The 21,285-nt window shown below is 41.1% G+C and overlaps 1 protein-coding gene across 3 annotated transcripts in view; it reads right to left on the bottom strand.

Annotated features, from left to right (window-relative positions):
* The window catches only part of PLCB1 (phospholipase C beta 1), a 699,274-nt gene that overhangs the window by 154,240 nt on the left and 523,749 nt on the right, over positions 1–21,285 (bottom strand). For all 3 annotated transcript variants that reach the window (XM_045445282.1, XM_045445284.1, XM_045445283.1), the window contains exons 11-14: positions 19,073–19,230; positions 9,198–9,280; positions 2,456–2,540; positions 933–1,110 (exon numbers count right to left, since the gene is read on the bottom strand). In XM_045445282.1, the coding sequence (XP_045301238.1) occupies positions 933–1,110; positions 2,456–2,540; positions 9,198–9,280; positions 19,073–19,230 (504 nt within the window). The remainder of the gene's footprint in view (positions 1–932; positions 1,111–2,455; positions 2,541–9,197; positions 9,281–19,072; positions 19,231–21,285) is intronic.

Below are 21,285 nucleotides of genomic sequence, written 5' to 3'. Positions count from 1 at the left end.
CAGTGAACATCTTGTGCCCAGACCCAAGTTAATGTTAAGGTATCATTGCCCTTGAGAAGCTTAAACTCATGTGGTCACTCCAAACATTATTTGGCCGATGTGGTAGACAGACCACAAAACCATACCGCTCCCCCAAATGACCATGTCCTGGGGATATGTTCTGTGCCCTGTGAATATACAGCAAGAGGGACTTTTCAGATAGATTAAGATTGAGCTGGGGAAGATTATCCTGGTTTATCCAAATGGGTCCAATGTAATGGTGTGAGTTCCTAAAAGCAAAGGACCTTTCTTGCCTCTGGTCAGAGGCAGGTATGATGACAGAAGTGAGATGGGACATTCCTGGCTTGAAACTGGAGGAAGAGACCATAAGCCAACAAATGTGGGTGGCCTCTGGAAGATGGAACAAGCAAAGAATAGGATTCTCCAGAGCCTCCAGAAAGGACAGCAGCCCTGCTGACAACTGGAGGTTGGCCCAGTGAGACCCATGTGGGCCTTCCTACTTACAGAACTGGAGATCATACATTTGTGTAGCTTTTTTTTTGGTTCATCTATTTATTTTGAGAGAAAGAGAGAGAGAGAGAGAGGGAGAGAGAGAATGAGTGGGGGAGCGTCAGAGAGAGGAGAGAGAGAGAGAATCCCAACCAGGCTCCACACTGTCAGTGCAGAACCCGGAGTGGGGCTCGAACCCACAAGCTGCGAGATCATGAGCTCAGCCTAGGTCAGACATTCAATTAACTGAGCCACCCAGGCCCTCCCCCCCCACCGCCATTTGTGTAGTCTTAATGAAGCCACCAAGTTTGCAGCAGAAACAGAAAACCCATACCATTTAAAAGTGTGTCCAAATAGGAATGTAAAATTCCTTCTAAGTTAAATTAGAGCAGCAATTCTTAAAACCACACGTAATAGGGAACAAGAGCCTGCCAACCCCTCACCGGCTCCTGGAGATGAGGGCTCAAACACGCTGGAGGAGTCACTGTACGTGTTGGAGGCTTGTTCTGAGAGCTTCTTTTTGCCACTTCCTTCTGATGACTTATGCGATTTCTTCTTATTTTTCACCAAAATTTTGTACATTAAATCCATAGGGCTTGGAAGAGGAACTCCAGATTCCAGCTAATGGAAAAGAAAAGCACCTTCCTTAACAATACTGCCCCTTTCTTTCAGACCCCCTCCCCAAACCCCCAGCACAGTGTTGGACACCAAGAACTTCTAGATTATTAGTTACTACGTTCATTACAGCTCATTAGACTGTTCTAAGCGTGTGTCCTGCATGGGGGCTGCTTCATGGTTCTTTATTTTTTCATGAAAGGCATATTTTAATTACCGAACTCTTATTTTTCCACAACGAATCCCCATGAATCAGACCCACAGAAATGTACTGGGAGATTTGCTAACCCAAAGTTTTATGAGTTTTCTGATGGACCATAAATCCAACCGTTTTGGTTTGAGGCAGATAGGAAGGCTCTGTCCTGGATTTTCGAAGAAGGGAAGCCAATTAGTGTGGTGTCTGTCAGGAAGGGTTGGTAAAGAAGGGCACGAGCTTCCATATGAGCCTACAGAACCAACCTTTCAGATGCATTTTAAAAAGAGCAAACCCCCCATCTGGAACTAGGTAGTAAGCTGCACATGTCCTTGGCATCAGCCCAAGTGGGCTGGTGGTTTCACATTTCCTTGTAGCCCTGAGATTCGAGCTACCCTTATTTGCAAGCATTATTGCCAGTGTTTTCAAGCTTGCACATCTAATGGGAAAATCAATTTCCCATGAGAGCGTTGTTAGATATTATATCAGAGATTATGTGTGCAAGTCCCAAGGTGAGTTATTTTTAGCAAGTCTAGTGAACTCCCCTAAACTGGTCCTTTATTCTTTGCTTACAACAAGTCTGGGGATTGGTATGAAATTGTGTAAGAATGTGTGGAGATGAGGAAAAAGGGTTGAAGAGGGGAAAGGCTACTTTAAGATGTTCCTACTGCTTTTCCTTCCCAAAGCAGGGATGCTTGGCAATAGGAGGCCTCAGTTCTGTTCCACCAAAAGGCACATGCAAGGGAGTGAAGAGTGGATGCAGGGCCAGGTGGGGATCTCATTGTACCACCTGCAATGTCCCATTTTGCTGAACCATGTCTCTCAAAGGGTGTAACGAGGTTCCATGGGAGATGATCAGAACCCTGTCTGGCCCGGAATGTCTCCATGGAAGATATTTGTGATTCTGGGAATTCTGTAGTCCTGCCGGTCATGTCAGGCAGTGGGGGAGGGACAAGACAGTGAGCAGAGGAAGAGGACAGATGCATGTCTTCCACCCTCAGTGGGGCACACTGCCGGTTTCCTCCTGGTCAGGCTTCATTATCAACTCAATTAATCTTCCTGAGAAACACAAACTTGGAAAGGATGTAAGGAAGTCTCCCCTTAACTCCAGTCATTAATATGTACATTCCTTCAGCGATAAACCTTGAAACTGCTTACTGGGTATTTTTCCAGTGGTTCCATGAGAAGAGCATCTCCAAAGATCAGTCGGCAATACTCTGCCATCTTGGCTTGCTGCTTTGGGCTAAGGGAAATGAGAAAAAAAGCAAGCAAGGGGGCTTATTTAAAGGGGTTGGACATGATTACTTTGTGTTATTAATTACAAAAAGAAGTGATTTCTTCAACTTACCCTTCAAGACCAATATGTATCACTCTAAACCCCTTGTTTACTATCCTGACTTCTGTGAATTTGAATACCACATGCAGAGAGACAGTGAAGGCTATTCGTATGGCTAGCCTCCATAGACACAGATGGAGAGGACAGCAGGTCATTTGCCAGTCACTGGATTCTTGAATGCCCCAGAATTATGGGCTCAGTCCCTTTTGTTCAATTTCCTGATTCTAAGTCAAATGCAAGATGCTTGGGGGCAGACTTCAGCCATGACTCCATGTGAATTCTTGGTTGAGATTTGTCTAACCCACAAAGAGCTAGCTGTAAAGGAATGTTTTTAAGGAGGTGAGGGAGGAGAGGAAAGGAAAGGAGAGAGGCAGACAAGGAGGGAGGGAGGAAGAAAGAGAGAGGAAAAGAGAGAGAGAGAAAGAGAGAGAGAGAATCTTAAAACGCAGAAGGGCAGTCAGGCCGAAGTGTGTTCACTTGGGAGGGGATTCTGGAGGGAAGATAAGAAGCAGGCACCATGAGGAAAGATGTCTGCAACTCTTATGTGCATAATAGGGCAGCAGAGGTGGTGTGAGCCTGACTAAGTGCTGGTAAGAATCTGATCTGAAAGAGAAAGGCTGGAGCTGTAGGGCTTGCTGAACTGAGCTCCAGGCTCTCAACCACTCTGGATCTATAAAATGAGGATAATCACAGTTCTTGGAAAAGGACAGAGGATGCCAAGAAGATGAAGCACAGTAATGGATGCAGATGCCTTTGAGGCGTTAGGAGAGTGGGGCGAATGTAAGAGGATCCAGAGTTACCAGGCAGCACCCACCAGCTAGACTGGGCAACTTGCGGGCTGGCTAACACATAAACACAGTTGGTACGAGGGAATATCTGCCATCTTTCAATACTCCTGCTTCCTTTGACCTTTTAAAAAGCAATAATATTTTTTTTCTCGTTCTGTAGAATGTTAAGTATCATTATAAAGGTATCCAATTCCATTGGGTTTTATGGACTGTGAGTTTGATCTACAGGCTGTCAAACTTGATTTCCAATAGTTGTCTCTACATGCTGCAATGTTAATACATTTTCACAAAACTGGGATTGCAGTAAGAATAAGTAAGTGATAAAAAGCCTTATTTACCACAATTCAAAGCAATTCTAAAGTGTGATTCTTAATTTTCTTTCTCTCTTCCATAACTGTTAAGCCTGGATCATGGACTCCCCGCCCCACCCCGCCCTTGATGGGGGATGTTCTAGGGATTCAAATTGTATTGCAATGGTCTCTAGGGAAAACCACTATGTCCTTTTTATTTATTTTTTTTTATTTAAAAAAAATTTTTTTTTTCAACATTTATTTATTTTTGGGACAGAGAGAGACAGAGCATGAACGGGGGACGGGCAGAGAGAGAGGGAGACACAGAATCGGAAACAGGCTCCAGGCTCTGAGCCATCAGCCCAGAGCCCGACGCGGGGCTCGAACTCACGGGCCGCGAGATCGTGACCTGGCTGAAGTCGGACGCTTAACCGACTGCGCCACCCAGGCGCCCCCACTATGTCCTTTTTAAAAGGTGTATATTTTGGGGGTCAAATGAGTTCTCTGGGTTTCAACTAGAAGCCCGAGGTCACTGCTTCATTGAAACTGCAGGGAGAGGCAAAGAAGAGGTTCACAGAACTTGCCAAACCCTGTACAACAACCCCCCCCACCACCACCACACACACACACTTGCTCATTGTCCTTTCTTGACCTGGAGGAGACTTTATTGTGTGGCCTGTGTGGTCCTCAGAATATTCCTCACCAGTGTCAAGGAGAGAGGGAAACCTGCCAGTCAGAGAACGGATCGTGAAAAGCGTAGGGGTAGTTGTTTCAGAACAACTCATTAGAGGCTGGGGAGCAAGCAGAGAAGTAGCTGATTTGGCAGAGCAGCCCCGGGCATCTGTTCAGATGCTGTTGCTCAAAGGATAACCAGCCCAGGGGCTCAACCAAGCCTACAGGTTCCTCAGCTGAAGCGGAGACAAGTCCATCTATGCCGGGCCCACATGCTCCAGGCTACACAGAAGAAACTGTCCAAACCCTCTGACTTTCATGGAATGGCACTACCATGTGTCACAGAGCTTTGCTATTCCAAGTGTGGCCCATGGACCGGTAGCATCCACAGCCCCTGAAGCTGGTCAGAAATGCAGATTCAAGGCCTCCAATGCAGAATCTAAGTCAGAATCTCTGGGGAAACAGGACTCGGGGGTCTTCACAAACCCTCTAGGCGATTCTGATGCACCCTCAAGTTTGAGAACTGTTCTGATAGAGTAAAAAGAGTCAACAGGTGCTGATGTAGCTGCTGTTTTTCTAGAGCATTGGAACTTGGGGTTCCTTTGATCAGAGACTTGCAGTAAAGAGGGAGAGTTTCACCTCAATGCCCTGTTTTAGGATTTTGAGGGGAGCCACATTTTCATCAGTGGAGGGATTTTGAGGTGATGTTCCAGGTGTTGCTAAGCAGGTAGCAGGCAGAGTCCTCTGTCCTTTGTCAGGCCGTCCCCAAACCAGGCTTTAGGAAGGATTTTGCTGGAGCAAAATCTGACTTTATTCCAGTCAAGAATCACTGAGCTGTTAGTGCTGCAGGTGTTGGGGCCTAGGGCCAGGTCCTGATTCACTGAATTGGGAGAGGAGTCCTGGAACCTGCATTGGTAACAAGCCTGTGGGTAGTTCTGACATGGATAGTTCCACAGTGTTTAAGGTAACACTCTGACACTGCACCCAAATAACCCGAGGTCTTAAGAAAATGTTGCTTCTTCGGCAGCATCGGTATGGGGCCTGAGATTATGGATTTCTTTTTTTTCCTTTTAAGTGAACTCTACCCCCACCGTGGGGCTCAAACTCATGCCCTGAGATCAGGATTTGCATGCTCTATCAACTGAGCCAGCCAGCCGCCCCAACTCTGCATTTCTGACAAGCTCCTCAATGATGAGGCTGCCGCTGGCCCACAGATCAACCACACTCCGGGAAGCAAGGATCTAAGTCTGACCTAGACATTTTAAAATCTACCTCAAGATCGACTGAAATGAAGAGAACAAGAGGCAGTTTTCCAAGAAGAAGTAATATGTGCTACTTGGTAATCAGGCTATTCATGTTCTCCCCAAACTCACACACCCACCTGACAGGGAACGGACTCAGAGCAGAGAGCAAACTGAATAGAAAAAGTCAGAGGAAAACAAAGCAACTCTGTGGGTCAGAGCTGTGGAAGTAAAAGACATTCACACTGCGTTACAGAGCAAGAATAAAAAATTCCTGAAGCACTCAGAGCATCCACATCAGCTACCACGGAGATGAAGTGACAGGAAATACTTACAAATACATTTGGAGTTTGGGCCGTAGCAGGCACATCTGGATATATGAAATACCCCTAAAATGTAGGAACCTGGCCAGGTGGTCAGTTTTCTGACAAAGGAATGCACCCCATGAAATGTCATGGTGTAAACCCCCCACGTTGAACTAAACCAACCTCCTTCTCTATAGATGAGGAAGCTCTTACCCACGGAGATTAAGGACCTTGTCCAAAATCTCACATTATCTGTGGCTGAACCAGAACTAGGGGTTACTTCACTTGAATTCAGTATAGAATTCTTTTAATGAAAATGCTAGCTTACAAATTAGGTGGAGGATCGGAGCTGGCTAGGGCCTTTTTTTTTTTTTTTTTTTTTTTTTTTTTTAGATTTTGAAGTCTCATTTCTACAAATTCAAAATCAGGTGTGGGAAGTGCAGCTCAGGAATCTGCATTTTATGGGATTCTGATATAGCAGGTGGAGAAGAAGTTGCCAGCAGCTCATGGCAGACTTCCCTTTGTTGCCCACAGATAGGTAATTTCAAGTATTTGGAGAGAAAACCAGAAGATCTAGTGGATTTCTTCCTTTCTTCCAGTGTGAGTTTCTTTTGTAACCTGAACCAGAGTTCTGAATCTGGCATTTTGTATATGCAGCACACAGGAAAATAAAATGGTCCACTAGAAATGGAAAGCAGGTTGCAGATGTTTTTGGGGAAGTGTGTCCCAGGGTCACTGGGTTGAGCAGGATTCGGAGGTTAATTTCTAGGGTTAGTAGGAAATAGGGCTGCAAGTGAAGAACGATGTCTGCCGCTGGGTTCAGCAATGAGGTGAGTGGCCCGCATGTCAAGCACAGGGTTGTACCAGCAAAGGGAAAGCTTATAACTTTTCTTTGGGTGTGGGAGTCCTCCCAGGAGAGGACTGAAGCAGAGCAATTTTGATATGTGAAGCTCAAGGCAATGGAAGCGTGAAGCAAACAACTGTCTCTCACGAGAGACTCCAGGATCTTAGCATTTCACTGCCATCAGATTATCTCGATGGTTTGGGGTAAATATCATGGTGTCCTTGGTTTTCTTTTGTTACATATGAATTATTAATAAACTTTTTAATAGCTAAATTTCTCATTTTTTAAACCAGAAAGGGCAGTATTGTGGTACTATCTTTTGGCTTTTGTGTACAATGCAGGGATTCGTTTTCAAGCCCTGTTTTGGTTCTCTGTATGTTTGATGTTGAAAACCACAGAAAATATCCTGTGGTTAAGGGTCACAAACCACATAAAAGTGAACAGTTACAGGCAGTTGCCTTGTGGATGCTCTGGTTGCCTTAATTCGATGTTTTGAAGGCTCCTGATGTATCTGCTTAGGCACAGGGATAGCGTTGGTTAAATGTGTGAGTTTTGAAGCCAGACCAACCAGGTGTGAATCCTAGCTCTGTCACCTCTTAGCTGCATGGCCTTGGGTAAGTTACTCATTCTCTCTGGGGATGAGTTCCAACATCTGTGAAATAGGGATTATCATAATAATATTTATTCTTAGGAGCACCTGGGTTTGTGGTGAGGGTCACATGAACTTATATCTGGAAGGCTGCTGGCCACAGAATATAAATTCAATAAATATTAGCGGTTATGTTTCTGGTGGTAGTGGTTGTTGATACCTCTCTGGTTACCTTATAGGAAAGTTCAATGAAGCAGATGTGAGAATCAAGAATGGAACTATAGCTTTTCATCCTGTCTAGTTTATACAAAAACATTTCGCGCAGAAAATAAATGTGCTAGATTTAGAGATATTTCTCTAAAAAGGACGTAATACATCAACAGGTCTGGGAACGACAGTGCCTGAAAGAAGGCGCTGAAGCACTGTTAGAGCTCAATTACAAACGGACTGGCTGAGATGAGAAAATGCTCATGCGCAAGTCAGAGCTGTCACAGCAAATGAGGTGTTAAATACAGCAACGAAAGAGGCGCTCCCTTTAGTTCCAAGAGAAATAGCAGTGAAACAATCAATTATTTTCTCTTCAATTGACCCTCAGAAGTGTTAGAAAAACTATCTGCCAAATGATTAAATCATTCGTTGGATGACTGTTTCCCAGTGAAACAGAACCAAGAGCTGGTAAATGTAATATGGATTTCCTGAGGGCAGACTAGAAATACAGATAATTATAAAGTTGGTTACTTCAGAGTAAGGTCTCTCTCCATGTATACATTAACAAATAATCACATTTAAGTACTTGGAAATTCCTCAAGCTGAAATTCGTGCATGACCAAACTGTTTCTTTTAAGACTTTAGTGAATTCTTAAATAACTGGTGAGTTAATGCATGTCACAAACTAGTTGGAAAAAGGGAATCAATAAGTGATCTGGGAAAGACTTTCAATAAGAAGGAGGGGAAAAAAGGAACCTGTGAGCCAAATTAGGACAGGTGCTGTTGGCTTTTAGTTGAGAAATCTAGCTTAGGTCATTGAAATGAAAGAGAGGGCTTCACAAATATTCTTTTGAGCAATGGTATACACTATACCAGTCTTCAGACATTAATTCCATGGACTAGAATTTTAGTTTCTTGAATTTTGATTCAATACAAAGAAGACTCTTACATTTTGGAGCACTTTAAATTGGGCAACTATAGGGTAAACTAATACCCACATTTTAGATATAAATGTGTCTTACTCTGGTATTTTGTGATAAAATGAATATAAAAGACTTTAGGCAAACTATCTTTTCTTTGCGTGGCTTAGCGATAAACGCAAGCTATTTTGAAATAGGAACAACTCACAAATATTAGCAAACAAGGGCAACCAATGGGAAGACGAATGAGGGAGTATTTGGTGGTCTGAGTTCTGCATAAGTGCAGGTGACAGAATAGAATTTATAGCTTTCCCTCCACCAGCTTCAGCTTGTATGGAACTGGTCATTTTCATGTGGCAAAATGGACTACAAATTTGCACGCAATAGAAGGAGCTAATGAAGGAGGATTATAAAAGTGGCCCATTGAAATAGAGACATGTATTATTCCCCTGCATGGCAAAAAGAGGAGTCCTTAATTTAAAATCCTATTGTGGCCTGAAAAAAGATTCCACAAGTCCAGTGGATTATTATGTTAATGAGATTTGAATGAATGAATCCCATCATATGCAGATGAAAACATGACACTTCAGATATAACATAATTGAGGAACACCATTAATAATATCAAATGGTCTTAAATCTGATGAACAATTATTAAACATGCCCTATTTGGGAAAAAGACTCCCCATTGAATGTGTGGAATACTTACGAATCTACGTGGTTCTCAAATGAAAGCAGAATCGGAAAAGGTGACGTCTTAAATGCACACTCAGCAATTGCTTCTATCACTTCCTAAAAATGAGAACACATGTATATTCAATATGCCAGAATGCTAATGTGTATATACATTTTCCCTTAATGTGGCTGCCTTTTTCATTCATAGAATTGTATGGAATAGCCTGAAATCACCAGAAGGCATTGCAGGAGCTGCCAAACTATACATTTTCTGACTCTGGACTTAAAAAAGTGGAAAGAAAGAAGACTGATTTGGTGGAGGGGGAGACACAATTGTAAAAGAGAACAATTCTTCTATTTGCTAGTTATATTTAGGTATTTTTCTTTTTTAAAAACATTTTTTTAAATGTTTATTTCTGAGACAAGAGAGAGACAGAGCATGAGTGGGGGAGGGGCAGAGAGAGAGGGAGACACAGAATCAGAAGCAGGCACCAGGCTCAGAATTGTCAGCACAGAGCCCGATGCGGGGCTCGAACTCACAAACCGTGAGATCATGAGCGAGCTAAAGTCGGTCGGTCAACCGACTGAGCCACCCAGGTGCCCTATATTTAGGTATTTTTCTTATGAAAGAAATCTAATCACATTATAAAAAATTTGGACTAGAGAAGGCAACAGTTTTCACCCATAAATTCACCCTGGGAACCAAACGACTGTTGGCATTTGGTTATATTTACTTCTAGTGGGTTTTTCATTTATTAGTATAACTTGGTTTTCATTATAGTAAATAGTCTACTTGTATTTTTTAAGCATTGTTTTTGAGATATCACTTTTCTTAAAAGCAACCATTTAAAGTGTACAGTTGAATGGTTTTTATTATATTCACAGAGTTGTGCAACCATCATCCCCAACTAAATTAGAAGATTTTTATCACCCCCAAAAGAAGCCATGTACCCATTAGCAGTCACTCCCTATTTTCCCATCCCCCTCCCATGCACCTGCCCAAGGCAGCCACTAATATACTTTCTGTCTCCATAGATTTGCCTATCCCAAATATTTCATATAAATGGAATCATACAGTATGTGGCCTTTTCCATTCTGGCGTCTTTCACTTAGCATGCTTTCAAGGCTCATCCATGTTGTAACATGTATCAGTACTTCATTCCTCAACCTGTGTATTTTAAAAAATGTGTATGTCATAAGGTTTAAAATCTGTATAAAATTCTAGGGACTAGTAGTATTAATTGATTTAACCATTACCCAACTGTTGGACAGACATATTTAAAGAGCTATCATTGAGATAGTTCTACAAAGAACATCTCCATTTTTTCTTCTAGTATTTTCAATTATTCTCTGGGAATGGATTCTCAGAAGGGAAATTATTGAATTAAAAGATATGCATATTTTTATAGTCTCCTACATTTGTCCAAATTATTTTTAATCTTTGGTTGCATAGAGTAATGTATGAAGGACCAGATTTCGATGCATATCCACCAGCTTTGGGCATCAGTTTTTCAGTATGTTTTCCTTATTGAACTCGTATACTCATACCTTTGTCTTTTAGTTGCATTTAATCTTTTCATATTCTTTTTTCAAGTAAGAATTTCCACTCTCATTCCATATGCCCAAGACTTCTCCACTATCTTCTCTACCTCCCTTAAACAATGCATAGCTTTCTTGATATCCATGTGAGAGAGCCATTTCCCTGGCCGCAGAATATAAATAAGACTTTCTAATTCTGTACTACATTTGCATGTATCTTCTGAGACGAATTTCCCTGTACGGAGCAAAAGAATCACTCTGACTGTTTCTTAGAAGTGAATTCACAGATTGCCTTTCATACATTATCAGTTTAACTTTTATGATAGTTGATGCCATCAAAAATAAGTGCACTATAAATAGCAAGCAACACCAAGGCTTGAAATTCTTGATTTATTTGAGCAGAAGCTTCAGATTCAAACAGGCTTGCATCTGAATCTTACTTCTTGGCTTTACAAACTGTGTGACCTTGGGAAAAATGACTTAATGCCTCTGTGCATTGGCTTGCTGATATGTAAAGTGAAGGTGATAAGCCTCTGTCCACAAGCTTGTTGTGACGATGCAGGGAGAAAAAGGAAAGGACCCATCTCATGATGAGCATCTATTCTCAGATCAACTCAGGTTACTTACCTTGCTGGTGCCTCCCTCCTTACCTTAAACCTTCTCTCTTAGACTCTTATTAATACAAATAAGAGTTGCCATTAAATGAGCATTTATTAGGGTGCCCAGGTGGCTCAGTCAGTTGAGCATCCGGCTTTGGCTTGGGTCATGATTTCACAGTTCATGGGTTGGACCGCTGTGTCAGGCTTTGTGCAGACAGGGCGAAGCCTGCTTCGGATTCTCTGTCTCCCTCTCTCTTTGCCCCTCCCCTGCTCATACACACACACACACTCTCTCTCTCTTTTAAAAATGAAAAAACATTTAAAAAAATGAGCATTTATTATGTTCCAGACACATATTTTAACTCATGCTATAAACATTCTCTAAGGAAAACATCTACCATTTTACAGATTGTAAAATGGAGGTTCAGAGATATTAGCCAATTTGCCCAGGGTCACAAAAAGGAGAATCCAAGAAACCCCAGGAAAATATATCTGACTCTAGACTTTATGCTCTTAACTATTGCAGTAACTCTCATGCAGCCAATGATCTTAACCACCAAAGATCAAAGCTGTAAAAAGAACTGCAAATAGATATTATAAAGAAAGTAGGTGTTGAGTGTGAATAAAAAAGGAGCTAGATTTTGTTGATTTCATAAATTTGGCCCCATTGTATCAGTTAAATGCAAAACATATTAGAGCCATTCTTGACTTCTCTCTTTCTCTCATATCTTCTAATTCATCAGCAATCCAGTCCCAAATTTATTCAGAATATAATCACATCTCAGCACATCTACCTCTATCATCCTGACCCAAAAATCTTTGCAATAACTGCTGTTGTAGATTTCATCATCATTACCACAGAGTCACTATCCTTTCCTGTGAGATCTGTTGACAATAGACATGGCCATGTCCTTTGTTTTGGTCAGCGAAATGTGTGTGAAAATGACCTGCTGAACGTGGTATCTTTAAGAGCCATAATGTGATTCTGCCATTTCTCTTTCTCCTCTGCCATGAGCCCAGTGATATTACACGTTGGGCTGTTCTTTCCACATGGATTGCGGACAATATTCATCTGAGCAACAGCCAACATCTAACCTGAGTGAGAAAACCACTGAATGGCTCTAAACCACTGAGATTCTGGGGGTTCTGTTATTGCAGCAAAACCTAGCAGAGGCTTCTATGTTTACCCCCTACATTACATATCACAGCCACAGTGATTGCTCTTAAACATGAGTCAGATGATTTTATTCCTTTGGAGTAAAACTTTCATTGCCTTTCCATTTCACAGAGTGAAATCCAAATTCCTTATTAGATCCAGCACCTGCTATCTCTCTAAATTCATCACATTTCCTTTCCCATTGCTCACCCAGATATAATCCATTGATCTTTTCTTGCTTTTCCTCAAATACACCAGGCATGATTTTATCTCTGTTCATCTCTTTCATTTATTTGTTCATCTCTTCCATTTATTTGTTATTTCTGTTAGGAACATTCTTATCTGAAAGCAAAGCTTACTCCCTTATTTTTGGGTGGGTGGTCTTTTCTCAAATGTCATGTTACTAAAGTGTTTTTTCCACCACCCTGCTGAAAATAGCATACCTTAGCCCCCTCTTTCCTTCAATACTTACTTATGTTGCCTTAAAGGGCATGTCTCCATGTACCATATTGTGTATTTATTTTTGTCTATTTCTTTCCACTAGACTATTAAGAGCATTTATTTCCACTAGCTTCTTGAGAGTAAGCACTCAGTTTGCTCCATGACTCTGTTCCTAAGGCTTAGGAAGTGCTAAGGCATATTCTAGACACTCACTAAATATTTTCAAATAAATGAATGAACTCTTAACATTCTTAACAGAAGAGAAGCATCATTTATTTACTTGTATTCCAATTCAGTCTTCTATTGACTATTTCAGAGGTCAGCATACTTTCTATAAAGGGTGAGAGAGTACGTAGTTTAGGCTTTGCTGGCCATATGATTCTTATGGCAACTATTCAACTCTGCCTTTGTAGACTCAAAGCAGCCATGGATGATATGTAAAGCACACATGGATGTGCTTATGTTCCAACTAAACTTAACTCATAAAAATAGGGGGTAGGTTGAATGTGGCCTGTGGAAGGTAGGTAGTCAACCCCTGGACTAGTGTGATCATTGGCATAAGCAAAGCTTAAAATTCAATGTAACCACAGGCAAATATAATTTTTATTAAAGAAGTTTGAATATTCATTCCATACACAATGGCTCAGTTAACTTGAACAATTTCATGGCCAAAATTTCCAATCAAGGTTGAGTGCTGCATTAAAGAAAAAAATCTTTCAAATATAAAAGTAAATAAAAGTGTAATCAGTCTTTGATAACTTTCTGAGGATGACTGCAACTGCCTTCATTAATGAAGGTTGATTGTAGAAGTGGCCCATCAGGTCAATTTGGGCCAATGAGAGTCAGTCCTGAAGGTGAGAACCCCTGTCTCTTAGGGTGTTTTGCCTCTGGCCAAGGGTCTGTCTCTCTTTACATTTGGCAAATGAAATGTGAGTGTTTTTCTGGGCCTGCGACTTGTGAGGACTTTGTGCCTCCCTCCAACTTCCTGGCTCCCTGGGTCTGGTTCTCTCTTCCCACAGCTAGGCTGCTGAGATGACCTGAACCACAGCTGGGCTCTGGGGTTCCTAGACCATCCAATCTGTGTCTCCTATTTCTCCTCTTTGCCTGCCTCAGACATCCTGGTCTTGTGCCCTTGACTTAGGACACCTTTCTCAGCTCCCACTGGGCTTCTAACAAAGGCTGGGCTGTATTTAGTTTGAACTTTGGGTTTCTTCCTGGAGGTGAAGTGAATACCAGGGGTTTTGTGTGGAGGCCATCTACAGCCTCTACCATAGCAGCCTTACAAATGACTTCATTAACCCCCAACCCTCACCCTGATTTATAAGAATTCTTTGCATATATAATACCACAACCATTGCATTTATAGAAACAAAAGCTAAAGTGTGGCCTTTATATTTCAACCATAGTGTCAATATCTGACACTTACAGAGCACTCACTACTTGCTATACATGGTTCTAGGCAATGTCTGTGTATTGAGTAGGGTCACTGAATGCGTACAACAACCCTAGAAGGTAAGCGCTATTGTCATTTCCATTCTGCTCCTAAGAAAGAGAACAGGTCTGACAGGGGAGCTTCTCCAAGATCTTGTGGCCAGTCCAAGGGAGAGCTGGTATCTGAACCCTGGCACCAGCTCCAGAACTGCATTCTTAACTTCTACAGTCTCCTTTCTCTTTTCCTCCCATCCTCTCCCCCTCCTTCTGTCCATCTCTCTCCACCTCTACCATAACTTTAGCCACCAGCTTAGGGAACCTTTTTTGAACCTTCAAAGCCAAAGAAAACATTTACTAGATTTCATCTAATAATTTTAGCTGGGAACATCCGAAAAATCTAGAAGTTCTTCTATAGAACTTTCATTTTTTTATGGCTTTGGAATATTTTTGGAATATTTTATGGCTTTGGAATCATGGTGTGCATGATTATCAAGGATGAGAAAACCAGTCATAGGCTTTAAGTTTTGTTCTTACATATGAGCTATCATTAGTGGACACTGGATGTGAAAGTACCTTACTGCTCAATTGCTCCTTATTGAGCCAAAACTGTTTTTCAGGGACTTCTAACACTGGTTTCAATAATCTATAAACCATATGGCTCAATTACTAACCTACAGTGGGGAAAACTGTCCTTGAAATCCTTTATCCCTGACAGACAACAGCAGGATGTATTTGGATATCCATTTTATGTGAGCATTTATGTAGCTGTTAAATTGCATCCGAAATTATTATTTTTCTCAGAGCTTTATTTTCAGAAATGCTCGATTTAACCACATACTCAAATTGAATATATTTTCATCATCTATTTTATCACATTACCAACTTTTCCATCTTATACAATTGCTGGTAACACAGACACTGCCTGAGGGGAGAAAGAGGAGCAGTTTGGGGATGAAGGAGCCTGGGGGTGGTGGTGGTCAGTGTGGGGAGAAAGAAGATTGAGTGGGAGCACAGAGAATGCAGACCAAGTGGCGAATTATTATGTCATGACCATCAGAAAGGCTAAGGCAATGAGGCAAGGGACTAGAACAGCAGATATATGAGATAAATAATAAATAAATCTGGAGTGCAAAATAAAAAGTCCTCCATGAAGACACTGAATTATAGCATGTCCCTTTTCCCAGAACATAACCTTTTATTTTGGCCCATATAATAAATAAGCAGTAAATGCCAACAGGAACTTTTGCTTTTGGGGATAGATCACACAGAAGTTTCTCAGATTACATAGATTGAGAGCAGATAAACGGTAATGACATAAAAATGATGAACTTTTGTAATCAGCTTATTTTGCTGCTGCAATATGTGCTTTGGCTACAGAACACAGTCTAATTGCACCATGAAGGTCAAGTCCAAATAAATATAGCTAAATATAAATATAGCTAAAACTGGCAAACATTTGGAGAATCTTTTCACTGCCCACCAATATATCATACATGGAATGTCACACGTGAAAATGGAGAAAGACCAAATTCATTTATCCGATGAACAGAGGCAAGGAAGAAAATAGAAAGCTGTGCTGTAATTTGTCTTTTTGCTTTGGGATGGGAAGATTCATTTAAAAAAAATACACATTTATTGAGCACCTACTATCCGCCAGATTCTTTTCAAAGTGTTTGGGACGGATCAGGGAACATAACCAAGAGTTCTATCTTTGTGGTGCTTACATGCTAGTAGAAGGAGAAAGACAATGAACAAAAAGCATAATCATTAAGGAAATTAAGCAGAGTGGCAGGAGGGGATAAAGTGCCACTTGGTAAATAGAAAAAATAAAGTGGTGGTGGGGAGTGTATCAGGAGTGTGGGAGTGGGCAAGGTGGCTTGTTACGGTACTAAAGACAGTAGTCCCAGTATGCCTCACTGAGAAGGTGGCATTTGAGAAAGACTTCAAAGAGGTAACAGGTGAGCCATGCAGATACCTTGGGGAAGAACATTCCAGGAAGAGGCCAAGAACCTGTGCAAAGGCTGTGATGTGGGACTTGCCTAGCATGGTCAAGCAATAGCAGAGCCCAGTAGAGTTGTAGCCAAGTGAGTGACGGGGAAAGTGGTAATGGGGGATGGATCACACAGGATCTTGTCCCCCATTTCTCTTTTACCCTTTCTTACAATGTCACATACACAGTGGTTTCTGGAAAAGCAGCCTACCTACCAACAATCATGCAGAGCAGGCTGGGACTTATGGTGAGGCAAGTGGGGGGCCTCAGGGCAAAATGTAAAGACACACTCATTGCTAGGTGCCAAGTCTGCATGTACATGACACTGAGAGCAAATGCTTCCTTAAATTTTGCATGTGAGGTACCTCACGAGTCTCACCCCAGTACTACCTAGTCCTGATTCAGAGAATTCCTGCTCTGTATATTTGTGTACAAAACAGGTTGGCATCTCTACTACCCACAGCCATCCTAGCCTACCCACCACCCACCCACCCACATCTCAGCAAGATTAATCTATCCTGCAAATGTGCATTAGCAGGAAGCAGGGCTGGACAAACCAGCCACCAGGGAGATGAGTTTCCTGCTCTCTTTGGTCATTCCCCAACCCCAACTCTGGCAGGCAGAGAGAAGAAGCAGTATTCTGGGCTAGATTTTGTTTTCTAGTTTCTGTATCTGTCAGAAAATGTGTGGATGTGTTTACTTCCAGAGACCACGAAGAGATGTCCAATAAGCCCATGATTCAGATGTGACTGAAGAACCACTTGTATAGACAGGTGCATAGGGAGAGCCACTCTAAGCCAACTTAATGGCTGAGATCAAGAGGCCAATGCTCTACATAAAATAAACATGATTTAAAATGTGCCTGGTGTTTATCTACCTCCCCATCCTGGAACTCAATGAACCTTGAGGATTATAAATTTTGAAGAGTATATAATTGCTCCCCATATGGACTCTGAGGGGACTGTGGGCAGGGTGGTGGTGGGAGAGCCCTCCTGTAGTGGTTCAGTGCAGTGACTAAGGCCTTCATCCCTTAGCACAGCAAAGGCTCCATTAGGATGTGTTGTCTCCATTCCCAGGATTATGTCCATCCATCAACAGACAGATGAGCCCAAATTGCACTCACTGTGCACCAGGGTCATCTGTCCCCCAGTTTTCTCAAAGAGCCCAACCAGGTTAGGATTGGATCTTAGAGAGCTGACAAAGGACAATGGCAGAAGCTGGGAGAGTGGGGGATTATGGAGATGAAACAAAAACCCATTGATTTTTCTATTAAAACCAAGAGAACTTAAGAGTTCTCCCTTTCATGAGCAGACACAAATTTAAAGATTTGATCAGAATTAAGGTCACTCTCACATTAAACTTTGTTGTAAAATTTAGTGAAGGGTGCTATTTATTTCTAACTATTGTATTGTAGCCTAAGTTTAAGAAATCATGAAAAGTCAAATTCCCTAGACACATCATAGCAAACATATTTTAAGGTGCTAATGATATCAATTCTGAATGTATTTTTTTACTGTCAAATATGATACCTTTGATTAGTAAATCCATTTGTCTCAATCAAAACCTGGATATCCCTTGAAAATCTTGCTTCTCTTTTGCTACTCTCTTTCAAGTGATAGCTGTTTATTTTCTCACATCCCAGGTGTCCTGGGGCTAGACACTGGAGAGTGAGTTTTTTGTTTTTTTGTTGTTGTTGTTTTTGCCCCCAATGCTACTTTTGAGTTTCCAGTTCTCATAAGACAGCCCAACCAGCTTTTACCACTTCCTCTCTTGTGCCATCTGCTGAGCTCTCTCTCATTCAGCAAAGACTTTGGCAAATGCTTCACTGCCTTCTTCGTCCAAAGCTTTGTCACCAATCTTAGTGACATTAACATATAATTCATCCAACATTTTGGTGTCTTAGCACACTGACCTCCCCGTTCTCAATGGCCTTGTCCCCATTCTTCCTTAGCTAGCTACATATTTGCACTGTTTCCTTGGTTGCTTAGGGCAAGGGTTAGTGACCCAGACTCAGTTCTGCCCTGAGACCCAGTTAATGCAGGCATGGGGCTCATGCCTTGGGAGTTGTGCCTTAGAGGTTGTCTTCTGGCCCTTCTTTTCTGGTTCACTTCCAAAGAGGTGAGAAGCCCCCTACAGTCCATATACCCTTTTCCCAGATGGTTCTCTGGGTACCTAGGACCCCAGATTTTGTCCACCCAAATGATTCCAAGCTCCTGGGGATGGCTCTTTGTAGGGGATGTGAACATAACTTGGATAATTTGGCTTCTGTGCCCATATGCATGAATATTAGGCCCTTTATGATGTAGGATGGAGCCATGTGTGGAAAGAGAAGGGGGATGACCAAACATACCCTCATTCCTGCTAATAAGAATGGCTGAAGTTCCTTATAAAATACAGCTGTAGTCTTGCTTTCTAGATAGGATTTATTACGATACACAATCACAGGATTATTTCTGCTTATTGACAGCACTCAATCTATAGCAAAACCTTACTTTCTTGAATCCTCACCCAAATCATCTGATATAAGCCCAAATCCTGTAAGTCTTCTCTATGGCAGTACTTCTGAGACACCACAGTTCTCCATGACATGATGCTAATTACCCATAAATACACTGCTAAATTTTAGCCTCTGAAATTGCAATTAAGTCCATGGGCTTAATTGTAACCACTGGGACTTTCTACCTTAGGAGGCTTTATCCAAAAGGGTTTGGGTCTCTCTAGCTCCTTCTGTTTGAAATATTCATTCACTCTACCTTGAAGGATATTTCAGTTGTCATGGTGAACCCATGGGTGATGACTGGTTCCTCTTCTGCAGTCCGTCCTTTCCAGCAGTCCAACTCCACACAGCGACAACCAGACAGGAGCACTTGGCGATACATCTCAACAGAGGAATTTCCAGCCAACTGGCCAGCTGTAAAACACCAAGAAAATGATACTTAGACTCCTATAAAGCAAGGAATACATTGGTGGCTTCCTAGACAATCTTTTCAACAGTGGGAGAACAAGGAGTTCAACAACTTGTGTGGTTATTCTCAACCTTCTGCCTCAACATACTGTAAGGTAGTGGCATAATACCAAATGTAATTGTGGCTCCCTAGCAGTCATTTTAGGGAAGAGAGAATAGAAGGAGGAGAGCATTGGAACAATAACAATAACTGCTTACCAAGTGCCAAGTGTAGTTCTTCAGATTTTCCATGTATTACTACATTTAATCTTCATAAAAACCTCTCTTGTATAACTACCTTTATTTTTTAAATATTTATTTTCAGATAATGAAAATGGCAGAGAGTAGGATTATAACTTCACAACTCAATCATTTAAGTCTGAGTCTTTAAGGCTATTCTGTTGTATAAATCAACCTTTCTGTCATGTTTGTCCAAGTCAAAAATGTTTAGAAAAGCTAAGCTTTCTCTTTTCAAAAGTGAAATGAGTTTGTAGGAATAAATTCAAATTTAACAAAAAAAGTGCAAAAGGTTTTCTCTAATAATTATAAAGCATTAATAATAAAATAATTAAAGAAGACCTTAAATGCAAAGATAGTCCATGTTCATGGAACAGAAGACTCAACATTGCTAAGATAGCACTAGAACCCAAATTTATTTACAAGGTCAATTCCTATTGAACTCCTACTTGATTTCTTACATAAATTGACAGGCTGATCCTGCAATTTCTATGGAAATGTAAAGGACCCCAAATGGCCAAAAATCAGAACAAAGTTTGAGGACATACATTTCCTGATTTCAAAACTTACTTGAAAAACTCCAATAATCAAGGCAGTATGTTGATGGCATAAGAATAGACATAGATCAATGGAATAAAACTGAGAGTACAGAAATAAACCTTCACATTTATCCTCAAATTGACTTACAACAAGGGTGCCACAACAATTCATTGCAGAAAGCATCATATTTTCAAGTAATGGTGCTAGGACAACTGGAGAGACATGTGTAAAATAATGAAGTTAATCCAACCCATCTCACATCATATAAAAAAATTAACTCTAAGTGGATTAAGCTCCTAAATATAAGTGATCATACTATAAAACTCCTAGAAAAAAAACATAAGGCTAAAACTTTGTGACCTGGATTAGGCAATGGTTTTGTAGACATGATGCTAAAGCACAAACAACAAACAAAAAAAATACATATACTTCATCAAAATTTAAAACCTTTGTGAACAGAACTGAAATACTCTAGTAAAGTGATAAGAATTATAATAATCAAGGCACTTAAGAAGTCTGAGGGCAGGAGTGGAAGCCAAACTATTCCTATTTCATTTAAGTAGTTATTGGAAGTACTTACTTCTTGATAAGTTTTTTTTTTGAAAATTTTTAATGTTTATTCATTTTTGAGAGAGAGAAAGAGAGAGAGGGAGAGAGAGAGAGTGCTTACGCATGAGTCGGGGAGGGACAGAGAAAGAGGGAGACAGAATCCAAAGCTGACTCCAGGTTCTGAGCTGTCAGCACAGAGCCTGATGCGGGGTTGAACTCAGGAACCACGAGATCATGACCCGAGCTGAAGTCCGATGCTCAACCTACTGAGCCACCCAGGGGCCCCTTGATAAGTTATTTTTTAAAAAGTTAATAATAAATAACTTTTGAGACAGGCCGACCATCAACACACAATGGAAGCTTTGGTTTTTCACATTAAATATTTTCTCTGATTTCTACTCTATAAGTCTCCACCATTTTTTAAATAGTTAAAAAATGACAAACTGATGAAAACAGTCAAAATAACTTGGAAATAGACAAGATCTGCCCAGGGAAAACATACAGGACAAAGAAAATGGGATAAGCCTATTGGCTTAATTTTATTTTTATATGCATGTCACAACACCCAAACATCAGCATAACAAAAGGATGACAGTCTTGAATTCTATAGAGTTCTAGTAAATGCATGAAAGGCTGATTAAGTAGGTTTTCATAATCACTTTTCTCTGCTGGAAAAATAGGGCATTTTAAACACAC

The sequence above is a fragment of the Leopardus geoffroyi genome, chromosome A3 (assembly GCF_018350155.1).
Source record: "Leopardus geoffroyi isolate Oge1 chromosome A3, O.geoffroyi_Oge1_pat1.0, whole genome shotgun sequence".
NCBI lineage: Eukaryota > Metazoa > Chordata > Mammalia > Carnivora > Felidae > Leopardus > Leopardus geoffroyi.
Note: the sequence above shows the minus strand (reverse complement) of the source record. Positions and strands in the feature narration are given on the sequence as shown.